Genomic DNA, 26085 nt, shown 5'->3' on the forward strand with positions numbered 1-26085 from the left:
ATATATGAGTTAATTAGTAAACATAAATGTGTATACAAGTTTTTAATGATCATGGATATATACACTGTATTGTTTAGCTCTAACTGATTAACAACAAAAGGTAAAAAAAAAAAAAATCGATTATTATTGCATGAAACATCTACAAATTCAAATGACATTTATCAAGCCACAAAAAACACTTACCTGGAGAATTTTACCGTCGAGTGTTCCCTATTGCTGATTCTTGATCATTGGCATTTTCCAGGCCTACATAAGCAATCGCTAGACATCAAACTGATTACATTTGCATGGAAGAAGCAGCAGAGACACAGAGGGACATACAAAGAAAGATTAACACGTGTGTAGATCACATCAAAACTGAACAGAACCAGGGAAGTTATTAGGAAAATATAGACTTCAACTACAAACTGAGATTTTACTGTCAGAACATCAAGAGAACTCTTCAGACAGCGTGATGGAAATTCACTTGAAAATGAAATGTTTTCTTTGAATGTGTGTGCATTTTTTTTTTTAAATGGGAGTTTTCTCATTTCCTGTTTTATGTTTTTGACCCTTGTGCTCCTTCACCTAATTTGAAGTTCCCAGTTAAAAATGACTGGCCTTCTAAAGACAATCTGAAGATTACGAATAAGATGCATATATCTAATCACCAAAACTTGGATTTCAAGCTTTTTGTCAACTTGTTTCAATTAGCGCATGTTTTGCATTTTCTTTTTGGGACTAATGGGTTGAGTGGTTGATCTGAGAAAAGTTGACAAAAAAGATTTAATCCGATATTTGGTCAAATATGGCATGACAAGAAATGTATATGCTATTTGTCATCGACAAGTCTTTTTTGACAAGGAAATGTAACAAGTCGGGGGGAAAAGACAGCAAAGTTTTAGTCCAATACAATAACATTAGCTAGTATTTTCTGAACGTTCTAGGAAAAAAAAAAAGTATATCTAATATAAGTCAAAGAAAGAAATTGCACAATTTTACTGCCATTTCTTATGATTAAGCATTCTAGACTTTGGGAAGTGATTACTATCAGTAAATGATTTAACAAGATGTGTAGCCAATCACATTTAAGAAAATCAACCATGTTATTGTTATATATTCTGCGAAGTATAAATATGCATGCATTTTTTAGGAAGCCACTTTGGTTCAATGACTAAGCAGACTTCAGGGCAGTTTCTTCAATGAAGTATAATCTTTCAAAGATATTTAGACTCTTTAAGGTGGAACGTATATAGCATTGCAGCTCAACAAGAATAATTGAATTTACAAGCAAATCGTCACAAAACAGAAGAAATGCTGTTTTCTTTTCCACTGCTCTAGAAAATCAGAAATCATTGGCACTACTGAGAGACTTACTAACATACCCAGATTGGATCCAAAGACATTTTTCTGTTTCCTGTGCTGATGTGTGGCTGATGCTTTGTGTTGTAAACACACTTAAAACATGCAAGTAGGGTGTAGAGAACATTCTTTGTATCATACATGAGATCTCAAATAATAAAGAAACGTTTATTCCATCTTAAATTGGAATATTTTCAATTTTCTTGTTTTTATTTGTTATTAAACTGAATGTATAAAACAGGACAAGTAAAAACTAAAATCTAACATTCTTGCAAAATACTTTGTTATACATGTGTATAGAAAACAAATCTGCATTCATTCTACATGGGTTGTATTACAATCGATTTTGAAGCAACAAAACAACGGCAACAAATGATCCACAAGAAAGAAATGGCACTGTACAAGTTGCTAAACAAAACAATTGACAATTTCTGGGATTTCAAACGGATGCGTCCGATGTCTCCGTCTCAGTCTTATTAGTCTCACTCTCCCATTTCTCCAGAAAAGCCTGCAGGTTTAGATTGAAGGTATCAATACCCTTCCCCGACAGATGAACCCCATCTGGTCTGTAGTGTCCCAAACTTGGCCTTATGTTGCTGTCGCTCAATACAGAGCCACCAAGTTCTTTCATAATTCCACATATGCTCTCATTAATAGCCATACGGATAATGTCCATTTCTTTGCTGTCTTCTGTACCCCTCCAGATCTGCCGTGAAAGGATGCTGGACCACACCAGCAGGCATTCAGGGAATATGCTCTTCAGCGAGGTCATGTCTTTCTTTACAGTCTCAATAAAGGCCTCTGGATCAGTCGTGCTTATGTCATTTCCACCCAAGTGGATTATAAGCACATCAGGTTTGGGCCAGTTGTCTTTGAGCTGGAGCAGCAAAGGCACAAGCTGTTGCCACATCATGCCCTGCACGCCCTTCCACCAGATGCGCACTGAGTCTGGGTGCATGCCCAACTGCACGCCATACTCAGGGGAAGTAGCCCTCTTCTCAGCCCAAAACACAAGAGAGTGGCCACATATCCACACATTCTTTATCTCATTGGGGATACTTTTACCTGTAAATATGTTACAATATAGGGTGTGCATTAACCTTGACAGGCTTGGCCAAAAGAAAAAGTGTTTGATGGTCCTTAATCTAACATCATTTCAGGACCTACAAAGTGATGTTTATCACAAAAGACCTGATCCTAAACCTGACAAGCCTCAGCTAATGAAGAATGAAATTGACTAGACCTGATCTTATCTACCATCTGATCTGCAGCTGTTGTTTGGGAGAACGCATGTCTACACCGAAAGCGACTGGCATTGAGTTGACTTGAAACTGTCTAAACTAGAATTGTTGAAGCTGACGGCCCAACTATACCCTAAATCTGGGCTAAATCCCAATTTATTTTTTACAGGAATCCAGGGTTTTAAAAATGTATTTAGCATGAGTTCTTTTAGAAAAGCACTCAATTTTATAGTACTTTTGCTATAATTGCATCTTCCTGCATAGGAGCAAACCACAACTATTAATTAACGGTGCGTTCACTTTAGTAAAAGTTCCATGAAATTTCAGGCAAAAAAGTAATTTGTCTTTTATCTCTAGTGTAGATGTATGAAGCACAGTTCACACACACAAAAAAAGTAAAAACTAAGCAGCTTTCTGTTGATTTTCCCACCGGGTTGACCTATTTTACAAGGCAATAATTTACAAAACCGTAAAATGTGATGCAACTTAACAGTTAAAATAAAGCAGGATTTACTGTGGAGGTCAAAATTAGAGAACAACCAATCATTTCCTAAATTTGAAGGTCACTGCTTAGTCCTGTTTGGATATCCTGTTAGTTTTTCTAACAGGAGGAGAAGGGCAGTTTTTAAGCATTATGAAGTGTAAGCAAGCAAGTGTGTTCTGAGGCACAATATAAAAACTTCAATGAAGTATTTGAAAAATAGCTGTTATTGGTTTTAATCCGGCACATGGTGCTAATTTCAATAATTGTTTGACAAAGCCATTTTAATTGGCAGGATTCTTTTAACTTTCACCGAGAATGCAAGATAGCAGGTCGCGTTTACTGAACCCCTGCAAAATGAGGCGGTCCAGATGAAGACCAAGGGGTGACCATTTCAATCAATGCAAGAGAAGCTGGTTATTCCAAATCGGTTATTTCTCAAATATTGCAGGTTTACAATGGCATTAATTCCTCCATATTCCTGCAAATTTTGTGCGATGAAGATGAACAGTATTTCAGAAAATCAAAAACCAAGTATTTATATCTTGTTCTCTAATTTTGATCTCCAATGTATGTCTGAACATACAGACACTATAATGAAGTGTTAAATAAAGTGAAAAATATTGTGTCAGGAACAGATCTACATTATGTCAAAAGAGAAAACACTGGACAACTATCAATAGAAAATACTGTAATGCTGTAACGGACACTTTCGTTGTGTAGACAGCACCACTGAACATATTGCAACAGCTCTACTTTTAATGAAACCCAGGTTTTACACATCCAGTGCAGACATGCGTAAGTTTCCAGCTTGCACTCTAATTAATGCAATACATTAGAACATTTAAAACTATTACCACTGTCTTCACAAATTAATCTAGATTCTAATTTCAAGGTCTGCTGTTCAAAAATAAACCATTAATCCTAAAATGCTGTTTCCTCATCTCGTGACAAAGGACCAGGTTTCTTTAAAAAGCTAAAATCGTGATCCGATATCGTCCCTATTATTATCTGAGAGCTAACTGAATCAGTTCTTCTTGGAAACAAAGATTGTAAAATTTTGGCAATAATCCTGTTTGCAAGGTAAAAGAATAAGCTAACTAAACAGGCAATTGCACCTGAAGCCAATAAATACCTGAACCTAAAGACTCTGGAAATAATAATACCTGGAGCTGAATTCCGATTTTGTCCACGTGAACGCTGGGCTTCCATTTGCTGCTCTTTCTTCAACTTCATTCTCTGGTTAAACTGTTCAAGCTGCCCAGAGCACAATTATATAAGAACATAACTCTGACAAGATTTGTGCTAAAACAATCAGTAGATTTATCACAGGTTTTGAACATTACAGATGCACTCATAAGCTGAAGATAATAAGCTCACAGCAACATTGTCACTGGACAGTTTTTGATATTTGACAAATCACAGAATTACAAAGTATGACATGAGTTGTGAAATTAAGTATAACATCGATATTAAGAATCACGGAACAGAAAATTCCACATGTGAGAAGTTTGAAGAAAGATGTCATACCCGTTTCTTCTGCTTAGCCTTGATGTCATCTTCTGTAATGGTAGCAACCTGTACATTCTTGGCTTCCTCTGAAGTTTGTTTTGCTTCACTGTCCTCTTTAGGTTGTATGGTAACAAGTGCGCTGACAGGCTCTGTTTTAAGTGTTGGAACTGTTTCTATTGTTTTGAGGCACCTAACAGGCTTTGCTTTAACAGATTCGGTTGGGATTTGACTAGGCGCTTGGGTAGAGTAAGCAGAGGCCATTGAGGAGAAGTGGAGAGGGTTGGAGACAGGTGGAGGACCATAGGGAGGAGGCATTGGGAATGGAGGAGGTGCATAATATGGAGTGGCCATTTGTGCAGTGTATGAACTATAAGCAGACATCATATGGGGCGCCATTGGTTGGTGACCCATAGCATAAGGGGGTGGAGGTACAGTGCCATAAGGGTACAGACCAGGGGTCACAGAACCCCAAACATTTTGATTACTACTTTGATATTGTGAATATTGTGGAGTTGGAAAGGTGGGAACGGTGGAAACGGTGGAATTTTGGGCATACTGGGAAGTGTCAGGCTGAACTGTGGTTACAATGGTCATTGGTTGGTACGAAGCTTCAGAAACTGCGGTCGGCTCGGGCTCGTTAGGATCTTGTTTATCAGTTTCTGGTTTTAAATTCACTACAGTTCTCTTAATGCTAGTTAGGTCTACATCTTCCACTTTGAGCTGGTCTTTGTATTTTACCGAGTCCTTATAACTCATGTAAACCTTGCGATTTGAGGACTGAGCTGGAGAAACAGATCGGAAGCCTTCAGAGTCTGAGGAATCTGCTCTACTACTGCACCTTTGCCCAGTTTGACTCAATGATCGCTCCCTTTTTTGATCAAAGGAGTGAGTAGGTGCACTATGAGGTTTTTTTGTCTTACCATACAACCGCTCTTGCGTCCTGTCCGCTAATTTGCTAACCTCTGCTGTATCTAGATGAAGTCCTATTGTTTGAAGAAGATTCTGAATTTTTTCAAAGTTCTCTGACTTACTGTTTTTATCTTCAATGCTTTCTTCAGACTCCTGACGAGCTAAGCTTTTGTCAAACGTACTATCAGGCATCTCTTTGTCCACTACATAAGAATGCTGAACATTTGGATTGACTTCCTGGTACTCAACAGACTGACTACGCTCCCTATATACACTGCATTCATCGGTGTAATTTTTGTGTTCTGTTGCAAACAAATCAGTGTCCTGTTCATACTGATTCCACTGCTCAGAGAACTGATTTGGATCTTCTTTATGGGCACTCCAGCTTTCTGACACCATCACATGCCCATATGGACTCTTCTCAGCTTTTGCAGTAGGGTCCACACCGTACTTCATTCCAACAAGCCGAGAAAAGCCACTACCATCCTGAACAGCTCTTTCATGAGGCAAGAGGTCATCTTTGCTGGGGTCATTTAAACGTGTCTCAGTCTTCATTCGTTCTTGACCAGATTGTTTACCTATTAGGGAAGGCTGGTCACGGTCGTCCTCTTCTTTAAAAGGATCATATACATCATCCATGAAGGGTATGTTTCTATCTAATTGAGGCTGAGGGGGTTTCTGGGGGTTTATTAAAGCCAGATCCTTTCTAGCCTCTTGAAACAATGAGTTAACAACACTGGTGTCAGCTTTGTTGAGAGCACTAAGGAACCGCTCCATTTGAGTTGTAAGATTGCGCCTTTGACCTGATGGTGAAGTCTGGCTTGTCGAAGGGTTACTGCTAGGAGGATGGTCATGAGCGTTGCTACCTTTAGACAGACTAGAAGATTTCTGGTCATGCAAAGATCTTGAACCGGATGCCTGAGTAAGTGACTGTGGGATAACTGGCTTGTTAAAAGGGGGTGTTTCAGACCTTTGTGAGGCTGCTGAAGAAGCACTTATGATCCGGCTGAATAATCCCAACATATCTGGATGAATGGGTTGTGGATTGGAGGACCTGTTAGATTGCAAAGTTGCTGTCTTCTGAGAAGTCGGTTTTGTAAAAGACGACTCATCCTGACTTGGTTGACCATATTCATCAGTTGAGATTTTGTCACTCTGCAAAGCAAAAATACAAATAATTTTTTTTTTTTACAAACTACTGTAGCAACAGGTAGCTTTTCATAAAACATTTTGCACACACTGGCTTCCAATAGCACCTTTCCACCATTGATCTGAAAGGTTACGGTTCATGAATTAGTTCTGTATCAGTCCAGGCACTATGACATGGATTCAGTTTCCATCATGGTGTAACTTGACCAAAGTTTCCAAAGCATTTATATCAACACTGTTCTCCTGTAAAGAGTTCGATACACTAACCACGCATAAGTGTGGTCAATGTACCATATTGAACAGTGTTGGAAATGCTGCTGATAGAATATTCACCATGCTCAGAACTGTTCAGTCAGATGGTGGAAAGTGTTTTTTTTTTTTTTATGTAATAGTATTTTTATAGTTTTGCTGGGACTTTCAGCTAAAACCAGCTTCAGGTGGTAGCTGATTGGATATGGTTTTGAGATGGTCCAAACAGTCCTAAGGATTATAGATAGCTGATGGGGTTTATAATCAAACCAACTATTAGCAACTCAGCTACCATGTTTGAAAAACCAGTTTACCACCTTAAGCTGTTTTTTTTCCACCAAGGAGAGTTTAATCCATATAATATATTTTACAATGAACAAACCTGAGATGCTACAATCTCTGAGCGTTTCTTCAAAATTGACTTTTTCGGTTGAATATCGGGTTTTATTTCGGAGCTCCACAAGTTCCCTTTAGACATTACAAATCGGTCCTCTGTGTGTGAGTCAAACTCGTATTCTTCTTCCATTTCATGCATTTCCCGTACAACTTTGACCTTCTGTTCCAAGGCAATTATCGCTCTTTTTCGGGCTATTGACTCACTGAGATCTTCTAACTGCTTCTTTTTTCTGACCAATTCTGAATCCTGAATCTGAGATAGAGATGTCTTTTCAGACCCTGCAGTGGTCAAAGCCCTCTCAGCAATACTTTCATATGTTGAGTAGCTGGGTGTATTTGAGCCAAAAGCACAAGTCTTTTGGTGGTATCCAATTTGCATCTCTTGACTTTCATTCTTTACAAAAGGAGCAGCAGTTTCCTTGTTTGCGGACGCCTTAGAGAAGATAAGAGACAATGAGATAGGCAAGAAAAAATTAAATATGAAACAAAACCTAGGAGCCCATGTTGAAACAAACCTGAGATTGAGAATCAGTGTGAGGTTCAGACTGTTTCTTCAAGATGGACTTCACTGGTTTTAGGTCAGGCATCCAAATGTTTTCATGATGCATATGCTCATAATCAAATGTTGTAACTCCACTTTTTCCATCCTCAGGTTCAATTTTCTTTGCATTGTGCTCCATAGCAACAATAGCTTTCTTACGTGCAATCAGCTCGTTGAGTTCCATTAGCTCTCTCTTTTTTCTCAATAATTCTTCCTCTACATTGTCAGGGCTTTTAGCTTTCTTTTTGTCACTTGGATCTTTAATGCTGCTTTGTTTCGAATAGCGATCATATTTGTCGGCAGGGCTGCGGCTTCTCTTCCTAGCACTCTGACTGCTCCTTTCTCTGCTTCTGCTGCGACTCCGTCGGGATCTCTCTCCGCGCTCTTTGCTCCGACTGCGGCTGCGTTTGTATCTGTATCGGCTGTCCCTCCTCTCACGGCTGGAGCTTCTGTGCCTTCTGTAGTAGCTTCTACTTCTGTCTCTGCTCCGGCTTCTGCTCCTGCTGCGACTATATCTGCGTCGACCACTTTCTCTGCTTCTGCTCCTGCTCCGACGTCGACTATTTTCCCTGCTTCTGCTCCTGCTCCGGCGTCGACTATTTTCCCTGCTTCTGCTCCGTACTCTTTCTTGTTTAATGTCACTTTCCTTCTTCAGATCTTTTGCAGATGACATATATGTTGAAGTCTTGTTTTTTCCCTTGTTTGGCTTGCTAAAGATATTGTCAACATAAAAAGCTTCATAATAGTATATTACATGTTGTAACTGTAAATGCAAATAAGACAACATTTTTTTCTCAGTAAGAAAAAAAAAAAAGATCTGATCTAAAGTAATATACATTGTTTATGGATAACTTGTACAAGAAGTTTTAATTACAACAAAAATACATAACTATAACAAGTGTGAATTTTTACAATGACAAGCATTTTAATCAAATGTTTGTAACAAAACATTATTAATGGCAATGACTCAAGATGTATTTTTGAGGAAACATGGTATCTATATATTAGATTATAACTATTATCATTATAAGATGATATTTACATAGTTACTTTTTCACATTGCAGGAGCCTGACAACATCAGATTTGAACAATTTTTTAAAATAATTTAACTATTTGTTACTGTCAGCCATACTGTATTTTTTCTATTCATGAAACCAAATTACTTAAAGGTGCTGTATGTAATTTTTTATGTATGCGTTTGCAAATATTTAGGAAACACGCTAAGTTCACATACTTGTTTCTTCAAATAACACTACAGCCAGTTATTATACTTTGAAATGTGCTTTCAGTGTCTGAATATCTGTTTTTGTTTTGGTCTGTGATTCCACTCACTGCCAATTCACCCAATAGTATTTCAAAACCCTAGGGTTGCCATTTGGTGGGGAACACCATGGAAGTCAGCCAACAAACTGGGTCAGAGATCACAGATTCTACCTGACCCTAAATAGCCCCAGAATCTAACTAAAAAATCTTTATGACCAGAGGAATATGAAAACAGATAAATCAACTTTCAACTTGCAGTGTAAGGCTCATTGCCTAACACTGTTGGCGGAGCTTGTTCCATGTTGGCAACCCACGTGAGCATCGAGTTTTAAATTTAGACTGCAATACCTATTTCAACCACTAATTATTCATGCCTAAAAATACATACCGCACTCTTAAGTTTTACTTCCATTTTTTTTTTTAAGTATTCTCAAAGGTAAATAAAAGTAACAGCTGTACTCCATGTAAATAGAATTGGAGCACATTTTCGCTAAACATCTTACTTCAACATATGACAAAAAGAAGACTTCTGAATTACTGTCAACGTAATGATGCTCCAAAGGAGTTTTGAAGAACATCTGCACATTTTACTAACAGACTGACCTAATTACTCATGATTTACTTACTCTACATCCACTGATTCACTGACTTTGTCCTCTGTTTTGACCCCCTCCTTGATTTGGTCTTTCGGATCCTTCAGCAATTTGATAGTCATTTTCTTCTGCAGGCAGCCAAGCAAATGTGGCAGAATTCATATTTAGGGATCAACCAACCCATGCAAAAATGACTTAATTTTTTTTTTTTTGTATAAACTAGGGGTTGCACTGACTAGTTGATTAGTTCTCATTATTACTAATTATTATTCTACAATGCAGGCATTGATCTTTGCCAACTAGTAGTAGATCACATTATTTTAATTCAGCTTATTCCATACACAGAATAAGCCCAACTGCGTCCCAGTGTTGTTGCATATCATTCATTACCTGTCACGGATAAATATATTCATAATTTAAAAAAAGGTAAAAAAAAAATAATAATAATAATAATCTAAGCTTTAATAAAATCACATTACAGTCGACCCTAAATAAACTAAGCAAGTGGGACATGTTTGACTAATGATTCCACAGTGTATTGTGTTTCAGTAGGTATTGACCCACCAACTAATATTTGGACAACTAGCAAAAACAAGTATCTGTGCAAGCCCTAGTATAATAATCTTTGAATGAAAAAAAAGTTATGTACTGCACCTTCTCTTTTACTCCAAATGCCTCTAATTTGGGTGCAGATGTGAAGACGCTTTCATTCAGCCTTCTTATTCTAACAGCCTGTTTTCCTCCTTCAGCTGCTTGACTCTTCAAATAGTATAACAATTACATCAACAGAGCTGGACTGACACACCAGCACCCAAAATGTACACTCTACTTTTCCAGCAAAAGCCAGAAACTACAATAACAAAATACAGGGCAGGAGAAATCTAGCAGTTACAAAAGGTTCAGGAACAAAATTTGTTACTGTAGTAACATTGAAATGATCATGACATTTGCGGCTGAAAACTTACCGGTACTAATGTAAACTCCACCTTCTCAGACAAAGTGAGTTTGGTGTCCTCCATAACCTCACCCATGTCAAAAAATAGCTGCGGCTCCTGTTGTGTCTTGATGAACCCAAAATTATCATCCATCTTGACAACAAGCCCCTAATAGATGGAAGTACGCCATAAGCAAAAATAAATTGTAAAGTTATTAATTTCCTTAAGGAACAAATTTCTGTCCAATCCAGTTCCTGGAGGCCAACCTCTCTTGAAATTTCTGCTCCAAACCTGATGAAACATCTGAACCAGCTAATTGAGATCATAAGAAGAACCTGATAATTACAGACAGGTGTTTTTAATCAGGGTTGGAGCTGATCTCCAGGAAAGATTAGCTGTAATAAAACACAGCACCTCACTGGTTCTGATTCTTCTGCAAATGCAAAAAAGCAAGGACATACCAAAACTTCAACCACAGAAAATGCAATAAACCTGTCATTTTTTGAAAAAGGAAGCAGGCCAAATTCTTTGCCAAAACTATGAAAAGTGATTGCATTTTAATATAAGAAACTCTGAATAAAAATGCACAATAAATTATCTAGATTATACTGTAAATAGTGTAAATGGCAAGAAAGAAATTATTGGGAAAAAAACCTGACCACAAAAGTCTCGTGCATGAGATTTTTGTTTGTTTGTTTAATGCCATGCCAGCTTCTCTGGCAACTTTCACACCAAGAAAATGTATGGCTCAATTATACATTATTAAACTGTATGTGGCTTAAAAGGTCCGAAATTCTCATCTGAAATTTTTGCACATTAAAAAATAAATATAACATCACCTTGTGTCAATCACATTTACACACTTTAGTTTTCACATCCGTAGCAAGCATTTTACAATTCAGAGACACCATGAAGTTCTGTGCATGACAAATTTTGATGAATATTAAAATTTCTGAACTGTTAAAAATTTCTTCAAAATTCAGAAATTCAAAAATTCAGAGTTAAAACCAGCACAATTCAATAAAACAAGCTTCACAGATAAAGGGTTTTAGCAGAGAGAACTCATGCAAATATTAAAGCAAGCATAGATGACTCCGCGTTCAGAGCGGTGTAACCCTGGCCAAATCGTCACCATTAGCTACATCACTCTATTGCTGCATTTCATTTGTGCTCAGAAGCTGGAAATTCCGAGTTCCCAGTAGAAACATTTAGCTGGAACGCCCTCCCAAGTCATGAGTTCTGACTCGGAATCTTGGAGTAATCACAAGAATCAAATATGGCTGCTCAGTGCATCAACAGAAGAGAATCAGTACTAATATATATTGTTCATTGGCACTTAAGTTTGTCTGTGTCTCAAACTCAGTTGTGCACTCAGTACTATCCAACCTCTATTTGGGGACATGATTCTGTGATGCTATCTATGAGAAATACCACTTTTTATTTGTGTTTAATCGACTTGTATTGTTAAAAATGGATGCATCCATCTTTGTTTTTCCTGGCTTCTCTACAGGAAATGAAACATCATTCCCAATCCCAGCATCCGACGCCGAGATAAACCCCAACATCTGACTTCTGAGATATAAAGAATGCATCATATGGCTGCTGTCACATCATCCAAGTGGATGCAGTGCAATCATATTATTCTTCATTTTGGTTCATACCCTACAAGCTTATTTATTTGCGATTAATCCCACTACTTTCCATATAACTAATCTCTTACTATTTCCTATGTAATAAGATTTACTGCACAATGGTCTGTGAGGTCATTCCATTCGTGTCCTACAGAACCACACTGACCAACAGTGCAACTATGCAAATCTTTGGCTATTTTCATCTTTGAAAGCTAAACGCCTAAAGCCAATTTAAGACCAAGATATGGTGCAGCCACATATCTACTACTACTACTGCTATTTCTAAACAACTAGCTACATGCCAAATCACTACAGATGACCACAACTGAAAAACACTTACTATCTTGCGCTGCTCTTCAGAATCTGTCTGGAAAGTTTCTGGCAGGATCTCTACGTTGACGGCGCACTCCTCTTTAGTCACACTGTTGGTGGAAATGTGGAACTGGACCTTGTCACCAACCATCATGGTGGCTTTTGTGATCACGTCATCGGACTTAAAAGATAAGCGCTTCTCTGTGCCCTCCACTGTGGTGACCAGGAGACCCAAAGTGGGCTCCTGGTTGTCCATCTGCTCAACAACAAAAAAACATAAATAATTGAAACATATGACTTTGCTTGGAAAAATAGTATCATTATCAAGGAATAAAAATGACATTGAAACCTCCCACACTGATTCTATATTTACAAAACCTTCCCTAGATGCTTTCAATTCAGCATACTAATGAGAAACTACTTGTGTTCAAGTTGCAGGAGGGTGAAGACTTACCACTTTTTCTTGACTTTGGCTTTTCTTTGGGGCGATTTTGGTAATGGTTCCCTCGTATTTCTCACTGCTTATGTCCAAATCTTGAGAACCAGCTTCCTTAGTAATGGGTTTCCACTGCAGATAAAGACATTATGGCACGTTTAGAAGAACGTGAAAATATCCAACAGCACAATTTTTTTAAGTTCTCTCCAACAGGACAGCTGAGAATAAACAAGGCCCTGGTCTAAACTACCTTGTCTTTGACAAGGGTAGTCCCAGATGTATTGTCCTTTGCGCCGGGAATATTTTCATTGCCTTTTGCTTTTTGATTCAAGGACACAGAGTCCTTGGGAAGCTTTCTGAGTCGGACGGCCTTCTTTGTGTCGTTCACCTTCAATAGACAATATATATATTATGAAGCTTTGAGTACAAAAGCTTGAATACAAAGAAAGATACAATGTGTCAAAAAAGAACCTTAATAATTTGACTCACAGTCAAAATGGTGAGCTCCACTTCATCCATGACATTCAGCTCTTCATCTGATAAACTGTCGGTAGCAGTGGCCATCACGCTATCATTTTTCTCTGTCTTGATGGTCAGGGTTCCATCGCTCTTATTAATAATCACACCCTGGCGGCAAAATAATAATACAATTGAGGTCAAAAGCTTACACACCCCCACTTTTAGAATATGCAAAATGTTAATTATTTGACCAAAGTAAGAGGGATCATACAAAATGCACGTTATTGTTTATTTAGTACTGACCTGAATACAATTTCACATAAAAGATGTTGTTTACATATAGTCCACAAGAGAAAATAATAGTTGAATTTATAATAATGTTCTAAAGTTTACATCCCCTTGATTCTTAATAAATAATTAATATTTTTGCAGATTCTGATAGGGGGGTGTAAACTTTTGACCTCAACTGTACATTTTTATGTTTTCACAAGAAAACATGAATAGTGTTTGTCTGTGTAAAAACCAGAGCAACGATGCACGGGAGTTCTGCGTGGCATGCTGCAACCAGTTTCTTTAATACTAAAAACTCAAAAGTAATAGTTCTTCTCTCCTCAACAGGCCTCATGATTTTAAAACCACTCATGTCTAGCACAAAGGTTCAAACTTGTGCACAATGATATACAAAATCATTTTAGAAACAAAATCCCACCACTTGTTACATTTCGGCTGTTTAGTACAAAAACTCTGATAAACATAGAAGCCACCTTCTTATGACCTTTAGGTCACATCATGTCTGGTTAGGATACAGTGTTAGGGAAACAAAAATATCTATGAAGCACAAAATATCTACCTTATTTTAAATGCAATCGTGGTTGCTTTAAAATTATTAATTGTGAAACTGTGTAATTTTAAACTTTAAAACTACGCTAAGCACACTATAAATTTTTTTATATTATATAAACTGTATACTCAAATTACACTGTACAACTCATTTCCTCTTGCTCTAAAATCTTAACTTCCTGTTCTCAGTTGCATATGCTGCAGACTGCATCACGTTCACAGTGTTTTTTGCATGCTAATGCATTATAATTTCTAGTTGGGTCGTTCATTTGGTGTCAACTTAACCAGAGGTCCCCGGCTCAAATGTATTTTTTCTGAAGAAATAGACATGTATATTGATGAAAACCAAAATATTAAATGTGATGGATGAATATTTACTGAATAATCCACTATTTTGTAGAAGGAGTCAAAATGACAATTTTCACTTGAGTTTCAGAACCAAATTGCAAGGGGGTAAAAATGACTTCAAAAAGATTGTATCGTCATAATGCTATTTTTACACATAGATTGGTAGCTCAATTAGTAAAATCTGTTGACCTTAGCAATCTTTGTTACTTTGTGTGGCAATGATGACCATTAAAAAAAAAAAAAAACGCGGAAACAGTACTTCTCAAGTTTTTACTCCAAAGTTTGCAATCTGTAACTCAAGAAGAACTAAATATATTTTAATGCTATTTTAGACACTGGGTCTTAAACTTCTCTTTTGGCATTTTAATTTTTAAGTCACTACATGGTTCGGTTCGAGAGATATTGGAATTTCAATATGGCTCCAGGGGTAAATCGTTAAATTGTACACATTTTCAGTGGTCAAAAACCAAATGTGTGCCACTTCTTTTAAAGAGGAATGTCTGAAGAACAAATAATGTTAGAAATTTTGCCAAGACAATTGCATGGGACATACCTGCCTGAGTGCCATAATGTTCTATTTTCCAAAGTTTGTGTGGCTATAAATCAAGAATTAAAGATATTTTGGAATGACATGGGGGTAAAGTGACTAAAGACAAAATTTTCATTTTAGGGTGGAATATCCCTTTAATAAACTTTTCCTTTGAAATCTTAATTTTCAAGGCCCTACATCGTTCAGTCCCAGAAATATGGGGATCTCAATGAGGCTCTATGTCCAGATGGTTCAATTTTAAATGTTGGTCACTTTGTATACAGCTGATACTTATTTTATCTAAAGAACAATGTCCAAAGAATAAATCATGTTGAAATTAGAATTGTATCTTGTTTCCTTCTATCAAAACAATTGCATTATAATTATTCTTAATTTTCTATTATAAAAAAAAAAAAATTATAAATAGGGGCAAAAGTCTAGAACTGCAAATATTTTATCAATATACTGCTTTCTTTTTTCCCATACTTTTCCAGATCTGGAATGAAATCTTCAATGAAATTCCACTCTTTTCCATACCACGCAGGAACCATAAAAGATTTCTCCAAGACTTGGCATTCTTTACACAGACATTCAAGTACATTTTTCTGAATCATACCCAATCATGGCCGTTTTGGCCAAGATGAATTCATAAAATAAAAAAAATGCATATAATTCATAAATCCTTTAAGGTGAGTGAAATATGATGCGACCACTTACGGTCTCCCTGACTTCTTTGGTGAGCTGAAAAGTGTCAGGTGTTTTTGGTTTGATGTTTGTGGCTCTTTGCTCCTTAGTAATAACATCTGTCAGCAACTGGAACTCCACACGGTCATACAGCAGCAGAGTCACACTGGTGTCCACCTTTCCAAAGGGCAATTTAATGGGATCCTTAGAGATGATGGTCCTGATACAGCCAGGGTTAGCCTCCTGGACGGTGTCCTTAAGCGATACATACAGAAAGAGATTTTTGGATTTAACGTAATACAACTATTATTACAGGACATTTTTACAGTTACACATTAAAGCTACTGACTGCATAATCTCCACCAGACTTGTCAAGATGTTACAATACAAATAAAAATAAAGAAATAGAGACAGATTTATAGACAGTATTTTTTAATAAAGCTGACAGATTTAATAAATTTTACAACTTCCAAGCCTGACTTCTGGCTATTTGGCATCTGCCCAATTAGAAAGGAAGTGTGGTCAGGCTGACAGATGTTTCTTCGATGAATAGAAGTTCAGAAGTTCAGCATTACAAATTATAAATGTCTTTATCATCACCTTTTTTTTAATACATTTTCAAATCCTTGCTAAATAAGTTAATTTATACACTGTAGTTATAAAGGGATGGACATGGCCAGCAACAATACTCAGGTAGGCTATGGTGTTCAAATGATGCTCAATTGGTACAAAGGGGCCCAAAGTGTGCCAAGAAAATATCCCTCACACCATCACACCACCAGCAGCCTGAACTGTTGAGACAAGTCAGAATGGATCCATGCTTTCATGTTCTTTACACCAAATTCTGACCCTACCATCTAGAGATGGTTGTGTATGAAAATCCCAGTAGATCAGCAGTTTTTGAAATGCTCAGACCAGCACCAACAACCATTCCATGTTCAAAGTTACTTAAATCCCCTTTCTTCCCCATTCTGATGCTCTGTTTGAACTTCAGTAAATCGTCTTCACCACATGGAGATGCCTAAGTGCATTGAGCTGCTGCCATGTGATTGGCTGTGATTGAACCAGTGTACCTAATAAAGTGGCCGGTGAGTGAGTGAGTGAGTGTGTGTGTCATATATATATATATATATATATATACACATACATGTCATATATATATATATATATAATGTAACATGTCATCTTACATTTCATATAAGGGCTGCAAGATGTGTCGTTTGAGCATCGATATCATGATGTACGAATCCACGATAGTCACATTGCAGGATGTGCGATGTACGCTGTTCTAGTTGATCCGTTATTCATTAACCGTACGGGCCAGCTGCTCCCTGGCCCTTGACGAATGTGATTCGCGGATTAATTGCACAGATTAGCCATCATAGAGTGAAAGTTTATCATTTGCATGTGTTTTTAAGTCCTGTCAGTTTAACAGGGCACATATAAGAACGAGCAGAGAGAGAGAGAGAGAGAGAGAGAGTCAGAAAGAGAGAGAGAGAGAGAGAGAGAGAGAGAGAGAGCGCCCCGGCCGCACGCGTTTGCTCACCTTCACCGTCTTCAAACACTCGCGCTGTCTTGCTCTCTCTCCCTCGCGCACATTAAATCAAAATCAACTGACACGATGGTGTCCAAAAAAAAAAAAACTATCAAGTGATGAAATGTTTTCTGTGTTGTCAAATCTTGTGCTGAACGCGTGCTGAAAACGTCTGATTCGCGAACTAATGATTAATTTGAATCACGATACGTCTGAATTGGTGTATACATTTCTTTTTAACCCTAACACTTTACAATAATGTTCTATTTATTAAACTATTTAACTACATTATTAAACATTTACCATTACTAAACTGCACTTCTACAACATTGTTAATTTCAACATTTAAGCTATATCCTTCATGGTTGAAATCAAAAGTTGTACAGTATTTGTTAACATAGTTAATGCACTGTGAAGTAACATTACCAAACAATGAACAGCTGTGTTTTTATAAACTAAGATAAACAAAGATTAACAAAATATAGTAGCAAAAGTATTGCTCGTGGTAAGATCATGTTAGTTAATATGTTAACTATTCAAACCATATCCCAAAGTTACTAACAAATTAATTTACTCTAATTTAAATAATACTCTGATGTTTAAATCATTTAAAATGAGAAGTGTGCTCAGCCCATTTTTGTTTGTAAGAAAGATTTCATATAGCAATATATAATTGCAGAAAAATAAACATCACAATGTCATTTTTTCCCCAATATCGTGCAGCACTATTTCATATAGTTCATTGTTGACAAGTACGATGCAGGGCAACAACTCCATAAATGCAGTTATGCTCTAATTTCAAGATATTGGTGCAAAAAATGCCCCATATGAGTTTGTGTCTCATTTTTATATAGGGTAGGGTACCAAAACCGTATGAACAGAACTGAATCAGAACGCAGATTTCGGTGCATCTTAAATGCCGGAGCGATTGAAATAAATATTTATCCTGGTCCTCCGAAATGTACACAATTAGTCTAGTCCAGAAAATACGATATACAGAAGTCAACATTTGAAGTTGATCTAAAAATTTCATAAAAATTGTCCTAAGACAAGAACGGATACAGTTTTGGTTTTAGGAACTCTTTGATAAAAGGTTTTGATCCACTTCAAATGTTGACTACTGTATATCCAGTATTTAAACTAACAAGAAAACAATATATGAATGATAAATTAAAAATAGTTCAATTTTCAAAACTACAATAATATGTGCAACTATGATATGTGCATGACCAGCTTGTAAATCTGGCCTTGATAAAGCTCTGGGGGTGTGGGGGGTGTTGCTTAAGGAATAAAAACCTCCTTTAGACATTCTCATTCCTTTCTTATCCAACTTGCCAAGGCCAGCAGTCGCCCACATTCAAGCACATGCACAAAGAAAAAAACCCCTGTCTGCTCGGCACATTTGTAAAAGTATGATATGTATGCAAGTTCTAATTTACAAAAAAAAAAAACATTTCAGTTTTGTCACAGTTTAGTCGGTTTCGTTTTTCATCGAACACGTGAGAAGTTGAGAATGCGCAGAAAAGGGACTCTTATTTGTGCGCCAGTACAACAACTGCTGATCGCTTCCTGCTATCTGTGCCTCAGACATGAAGCTCTGCATTTCCATTACTGATCAGCTGCCCGTGTCCTGCGCACAGATTTCGAAATACTCTTCCACACAAATGACATAGCAAACGATTACAATGTAGTCTGTGCAAGTAAGCGCACTCCCGGAAAAAAAGAACAAAAACCGGCCGATTGCCGATCGCGTATTTTAAGCAAAAACCGTCCGGTTCCGATTTATGGCCGGTCAACCTGTGCATCCCTAATCGTCACAACCCTAATATGAACTGACCCTCCCCTGGGTAGAGCACCTGTATAGAAGAGTGTGAAAATCACTCACATCATTAACACATCCCTCCACACTGGTGTTTTTCCCTCAACATTTAGACAGGCTCGTATAACTCCACTACTTAAGAAACCCAGCCTCAACCCATCTCTTTTAGAGAACTACAGACCAGTTTCCCTTCTTCCTTCCATTGCTTAAACACCTAAACGAGCCGTGTTCAACCAAGAAAAAAAAAAATCTAACTACCTTATCTTTTTGTATTGTATTTTCTTTTCATTTATTATGCAATTATGTGTGTGTGTTTTCTTTTTATTTTATTATATTATTTAAAAGCCCTTGCTACGTGTACTGTGTTAAGCTAACTGAGACTTGTTATAGCACTTATATATCATTGCTCTTTTTGTTGTTTTTGATTGCTTCCACTGTCCTCATCTGGAAGTCGCTTTGGATAAAAGCGTCTGCTAAACGAAAAAATGTAAATGTAAGAGATTAATCATACATATCACATACTCTGGAGAGTCTATTGGCTTCATTATCTCTGATAATAAATTCTGTCTTCCGGCATCAAAACCCCTAGACTGATTTCTCACTGAGGCAGCAGAAGTCACAATAGGGTCAAGGCTGGGTCAAGGCTGCTCAGTTCCCACTCACTATTTCTGCTCAAGGCCGACACATACACACACATCTGCCAAACTCCTCCAGTGCTTAACACTATACCCCTTACTCCCATGAGAAGATCTTCTCTTTATATTTTCAGTACACAATTAGACTAATATTGAAAAGTGATCTTTACCATGAATTGAAAGTGAATGATAAGATATAATGGATGGATAACTTGCGATGGAGATCTTGCATTTCTTATTTGGACAAAAAGTATTTAACAGAGTTGTACTCACATCAGGAAGGACTGTGAGAACTACACCTTCATACACTGTACTGTCAATGTCTTCGGTTCCTCCTGGTGCCACTTTAACATCAACTGCACATTCTTTTCCCTAATATCACAAGCATTTTGGGTTCAAAAATGTGAATATTTTCTATCAAACATGTAAAATGCTTCATCAAACGAATTCTATAATAACACTTACCAGGTTTTTCACTGCTGTGAAATGCACTTTAACCCCAGGCACCAGAAGAGCACGGTTTCCCATAAAAGCATCGAATGCGAAAGAAAACTTCTTCAAATCCTCCCGTTCAATGAAACCACAATTATTCTGAGGGGAAATCAAAAGCAGAGCTATAGTTTTTTTCTATTTTATTTTTTATAAAAAAAAACACTCTTCAGCCGACGATACCATTTGTTCAGAACCAATCTGATGCAAAAAAGAGACTTCAATCCTGGTCAGACGGTGTAAAGTTTTCAATATGCAAATTTATTCAAAGAATATAGAAAATAAGACAAAAACTCGTCTCTTACGAACAGGTTATTAATTATTACAATCAACTTCAAATATAGAAAATGCAACTCCAAAATTAATATAGTTTTAAATGCAATCCATATATGGTGGATTTTACTCATCTAAGATTAATACAATACCATTGGTTGAAGTATTCAAATGCAATTCAAACTGTTAGTAAAATAATACAAAGTATATAACCAGTATATAAAATACCTGCATTTCAAGATAACAATAAAAGACAATGTATCTGATTTGAATAAAAACCTGTAAGTCCATCAAAGAGTTCAAGTGAGCCCCTGGAATATGAGAAGAAAAAGGTGAGAAAAGACTAAGTCCAGCTAGAAGGGTCTAGTCTGAACTCAGCCTGAGCTAAACAAGGAGGGGTGAATTGCCTCGTCTTATTGAGAATGAGAAGTCACGTGCCGATTTGGGTTGATTTGGGAGGGGTCTGAGCCGGTCGGCCCTGATGGAAGGATACGCTATCTGTTGCCAGGGGCAATGCCTTCAGAACTTCACAGAGGCGCGACTAAACATTTCAGAGCGCTTTCATTTTTGTGCATTTATTTTGTCGGCGGAACAGATCGAGACGGATCAACGAATACGAGAAAGAAAAGGAAGAAAGTAAAGCAATGCAAAAACATAAGGCGAAAGAAAGTGGACCTTACAGGAACAAGCTCACATCAAGCGCAAAACAGCGGTGTTTGGAGAAGCTCTCAGACATCCAAAATATCGACCCATATACGAGCTCCCTGTAGCGGCACAGAGACCTGGACCATTAACCTCTGTGCACACATATGGACATTGGGAATAATATTGTTTACGATGTAAGTCACCTTGCGTTCACGCTGTTAATGGCTTAATCTAACCCGGACATTTACATCTCGCAATCACACATTTAACTACCCTAGCTAACCCAGAACTGGTTTGTCCACTTTGCAGCCCCCAACAAAAAAAACCGGTACAGTATGTGTCATTGGGCTAAAATCAAATTATAACTAAACATACACAGCTTTAGCCTACATCAAAACATGTTGGAAACGTTTGTATACATTGAACATCTCGTTACAATCTAGTGTTCAGTCGCAGTTAATTCTAAATGCAATGTAATTACAATACGCTAAAACGCATGTGAATAAACTTACTTTGGCCAGTACAACACTGTTTTCATCACCTGCTGTAGATGGACCCAGCTACAGCAGAAAGCCTTGTAACTTTCCAAAGACGTGTGGCTTTTAAACTCCTGCATTGTGTTGTAACTTACACCAAAAACAAGATAATTCACAATGTCCATATGTGTGCATGGAGCTAAATGGTCCAGGTCTCTGTGCCACTTGAGAGCTTCTCCAAATACCACTGTTTTGCGCTTGGTGTAACCTAAAAAAAAACGGTATTTCATTGTTCCTATGTTTTCCATATGTACCGTGTGAGGTACTGCAGCAGTTTTTAACGCAGCAGTAACTTCCAGGCATGGTAAAACAGTGCAGAATTGCGAGAACCTCCTCTTAACAACACATTTAAACAATCCTGTTTCGCCGTCGGTATCATTCGCTGTCGCTTTCATTCTGTTGTACTGCGGAGCTTCTGTCACGAAAACAAATTCCTCGTATGTGTAAACATATCTGTCAATAAAGCTCATTCTGATTCTGATTCCAACATGGCGGAGACCGTGATATCGAGGGAGGGGCTTTGTGCTATGACGACAACTTCTCATTCTCAATAGCTCTGCCAAACAAAGGAACTTGTGATCAAAACTAAAAACCGTCTCTGCAGCAAATTTCAAGAGGTGTTAAAGCATTGATCCAAAAATACCAGATGAGCTCTGCAGCCAAGTTTCAATTCCCTATTTCAGAACAGTCAGCAGACAGTTGTTGCTGTTGGACTTTGAGCATTGCTCAGAACTCTGTAAATTAACTTCAAATTTAGATACATGGCGCACATACTCAGCTTGTTTTCTTCTATTTCTGCAGACGTCTTCTAAAGTCTAAAGTTCAACTGAGGCCTTCAGAACAGACTGTTCTGTACTTTTAAGCACGTAGCAAATGCCCTCAAGACAGAGGTCAAAATTTGGGTTACACCACAATCCGATACCGAAAATCCTGAGAATGTGCCGATACCGATCCAATCCGATACCAGCTCAGTTTTTTTTTTTTATTCAGCATAGAATTTCAGTACTTCTCTGTGTTGACCTGATCATCATTATTTTGTGTTAATCACAATCTACTAGATATACAGAACTTCATTTTAATGAAAAATAACAAATTATAAAATATATAATCATAAACGATTACAAAAATATTATTATAAACTAAGTTGGTAGATAATTCAGCAGCAAAAGATATTCTAGATTTTAGAGAAATCACGGGAGCACAATAATTTTATCAAATCTATTTAAATATTTTATTTACAAATAAAAGTAAATAAGTTTCAAATCTGGTAAGACGTTACACATTTTATAATGATCCACAGAAAATGACTGGATCGGAGCCAATACCGATCCCAAGTATCGGATCGATGCATCCCTACCTTTGTACAGTTAATGCATACACTAATCATCTATCTTTAAAAGCCTTGTGTTTATTCGCAATTCAATATGGCATCAAATCCAGGTCTATTATTTAGTAATAATATAATAAACAATATTATTAACACTTACAGCAATAAGTGAAATTACTCCCAATGAGCGTCCACGGGGTGTGCTGAAAAAACAAGAACATACGAGTTTACTTCACCAATCTCTACTTTCTGAAAACCTCTACTGATTTCCAGCAGAGAAGCTATGGCTTTCTCTCCAGAACTCACAGATCAAACATGGTTCTAAAATAAATAATAAAATAAAATGAAATAGAAAAGTATTATGAAATTACTTTGCAGACATATTCTTGAACGTGGATATCTTTGAAGCCATGGATTTAGCAGGTTCAGTCTTGGTTTCTTTCGGAGCCTGCTGATCTTGTTTCTGCGGGGGTTGGAGTGGACCAGCAGGAGGAGGCCCACTCTGAGATATAAAGCACACAAGACATTGCATTACACATCTACAAACCCTGACAGACAGACTTGATGAAACACAAGGGGGAACTTACAGTGGCACTGAATGCCTCAGGTGGGGGCTGTAATGGACCCGGGCCTCGGAAATCAGGTGCCAGTGGTCCAGCAAACGCATGATTGCCCTTATTTAAATGAAACAAAACATATATGATTAAAACTATATTGAACTATATTATTTAAATCCAGCTGTAGCAATCATAATGGGCCTAAAAGAGTCCCAGTCCCAGAAAATATTGTAATCGCTGTCTGTCAGGATCCATCGTGGGCTGGGTAAGTTATTAATATGCATGAAGATTAAGAAGACAATAAATGACTAAGAAACAAAGCTCTGAAGCAATGAAAGCAACATGGTTTTGTCTTTAATGAGTGTCATTTTTTTAGGGCAGAGGGTATGCAAACTGAGATTAAATGGTCAAGACAGAAAACTTGTGAAAAATATGCTTTCAAAAGTCACAAAGTTTATCATGTACGTATAAAATCAAAGGCTAACAAGCTTTGTGATGTTCAAGACTTCAAGTATAAACCTTGATCAATCAAATATCACACTGCAAGCTTATTTCACATATAAAAATATTTATATAATAATAAAAAAATCTGTTTGAATACTTTTACACTTTTACATTTTTCTTCTTCACCATTAGTCCAAATGACTTTTAAAAATATTTTTAAGTCATTCAATACTTTTTTCCTCATGCAAGACTTGAAATATAGAAAAGAGTGATAAAGATTAATTGTATGATGCATTGTGATTAATGTAAATACATTTCCAGTTCAGTAAGTTGTCAGATGTTGAGTTCATTAGTTCATAGAATGAAGGATTCAGAATGATTCAATCAGCAAACTCTTGAACTGGAAGGTTTTTGGTCGATTCATTAAAAGCACCCAGGGTCGTCCAAATTGTTTATGCGGGCCGTTTTTTGAGTAAATCAACATATAACACGACCAGTGATGAATAGTACAATTAATATGGAGTGATTTAGTAAAATTCCCAAACTAATGATTCATCAATGTAATCCGGTTCTTTTCAGATGAATCGAAACATTCAGCGCCATCAGTGTATTCTGATTCAGAAACAAATGACTCTTCATGCTAGTGAATCAGAATGCTTATGAATCTCTCGATGTTGAGTCACTATAAATGCTTTTTTTATTATTATTATTAATTGTTTCATTACTATTTTGCGTGTGTGTTTTAATAATATAAATATTGTTAACTGCATTTCATAACATCAATGCCCTGCATTTTGTCCCTTGTAAAACACGCCTCTTGCGAGAATTATTACATTAAATTATATACGTATTTTGTTGACATTTGAGATGGTCAGCATCCTGGAATAACTGGAACAGAACGAACCGTTAACAAGAACAGAACACTTTACGTTATTTCGAAACGATGGAGCCAACGGCTAACACGACCAACACACTTCGAGACAAAACCATGTACTTACATGAGGGTCCATTTGTGGCATGTAATAAGGGTCTCTTGGACCATAGGGCTCCATTTGGTCGAATCCAGGGTTCATCCGGTGGTAACCTTCAAACTCGGGCGGGTGGAAGCTCGGGGGTCTTCCCCTAAACTCAGGCGGACAGAAGTCCGGAGGTCCGTCATAAAACTCTGGTGGAGGACGGAACCGCGGTCCATATTCAAGCTCTGGGTGGTAAAAATGCGACGCTGGTGGTCTGTTCCCAAACTCGGGATGATGGAAACCTGGATCAGGTCCATCGAAACGCGGGTGAAATTCATGTCTGTCGGGAAAATCCATGGGGTGAGGATAAGGCCTGTCGTCCATCATGAATCCAGGCGCTTCGTGCATAAACCCTCGATCTCTTTCCATGTCGTCCATCATCATCATCATCCGGGGGTCATGCGGTCCGAAGTCGCGAGGGGGCCCAGGAAACCTCGGTCCAGGGGGGCCCATCGGGTAACCGGGCGCAGGACCTCGAAAGCCGCCTTGAGGGGGAGGAGGTCGGGGTGGAGGAGGTGCTCCAGGTCCTGGAGGAAGAGCTGGTCCCTTTCCTTTCTTGCGATTTTTCACCATTTCCCAACAGTTTGCGCTCACTGATCAGTAACGAGTTGCTGGGTGAACAGCTAACGTTAGCGAGTCGTGTTGTCACGACCACGTTTGCACGCGCACACAACCATGCAGATGTAGTACCGTTCAGTCACATCAACGCAACGCAAACAAAGTCATAATCAAACTGCTGTAATACATTTGAGCTGTGAGCCACTCACTAGACACAAACTGAGGCTTAAAGGCAAAGGTCCGCAGCACGAACTCCCTCGAACAAGAGCAACACAAGCATTGAGGAGATCCAAATGGCCAGCGGATATGACGCAATAGATTCAAAATAAGAGTGCGCAAAAAGAAGCTGGTGTCTGATTTGTATGTAATGTAGAAACAAACAAATTAAATAAGAAAATACCA

The 26085-nt window shown here is 37.7% G+C and overlaps 1 protein-coding gene across 2 annotated transcripts; it reads right to left on the reverse strand.

The window, feature by feature from the left end:
• Window positions 1-26002, reverse strand: LOC113057257 (uncharacterized). Of its 2 annotated transcripts, XM_026224516.1 has the most exons (20): window positions 25108-26002; window positions 23696-23782; window positions 23480-23610; window positions 23269-23311; window positions 20304-20429; window positions 20112-20210; window positions 15884-16105; window positions 13480-13617; window positions 13241-13378; window positions 13009-13122; window positions 12583-12810; window positions 10642-10779; window positions 10331-10435; window positions 9710-9804; window positions 8437-8529; window positions 7794-8400; window positions 7265-7711; window positions 4594-6639; window positions 4230-4320; window positions 1-2406 (listed from the first exon to the last, which is right to left on the reverse strand). In XM_026224516.1, exons 1-20 carry the CDS (start codon window positions 25696-25698, stop codon window positions 1781-1783), a joined length of 6165 nt encoding a protein of 2054 aa, XP_026080301.1. In that variant the 5' UTR covers window positions 25699-26002; the 3' UTR covers window positions 1-1780. The 2 variants fall into 2 exon arrangements, with proteins under 2 accessions (XP_026080301.1, XP_026080300.1); XM_026224515.1 differs by having other exon boundaries at window positions 7794-8529.
• Window positions 26003-26085: the final 83 nt, after the last annotated feature.

Source organism: Carassius auratus, chromosome 38, assembly GCF_003368295.1.
Source record: "Carassius auratus strain Wakin chromosome 38, ASM336829v1, whole genome shotgun sequence".
NCBI lineage: Eukaryota > Metazoa > Chordata > Actinopteri > Cypriniformes > Cyprinidae > Carassius > Carassius auratus.

Bases quoted from the DNA above. Each gene is read 5' to 3' on its own strand.
- LOC113057257 (XM_026224515.1), bottom strand. From the start codon at position 25,698: ATGGTGAAAAATCGCAAGAAAGGAAAGGGACCAGCTCTTCCTCCAGGA. The intron at 12,811-13,008 runs GTAAGTCTTCAC...GTTGTTGAGCAG, and splicing joins GCCAAAGTCAAGAAAAAGTG to ATGGACAACCAGGAGCCCAC. The intron at 2,407-4,229 runs GTATTATTATTT...ACATATTTACAG, and splicing joins AAATCGGAATTCAGCTCCAG to GTAAAAGTATCCCCAATGAG.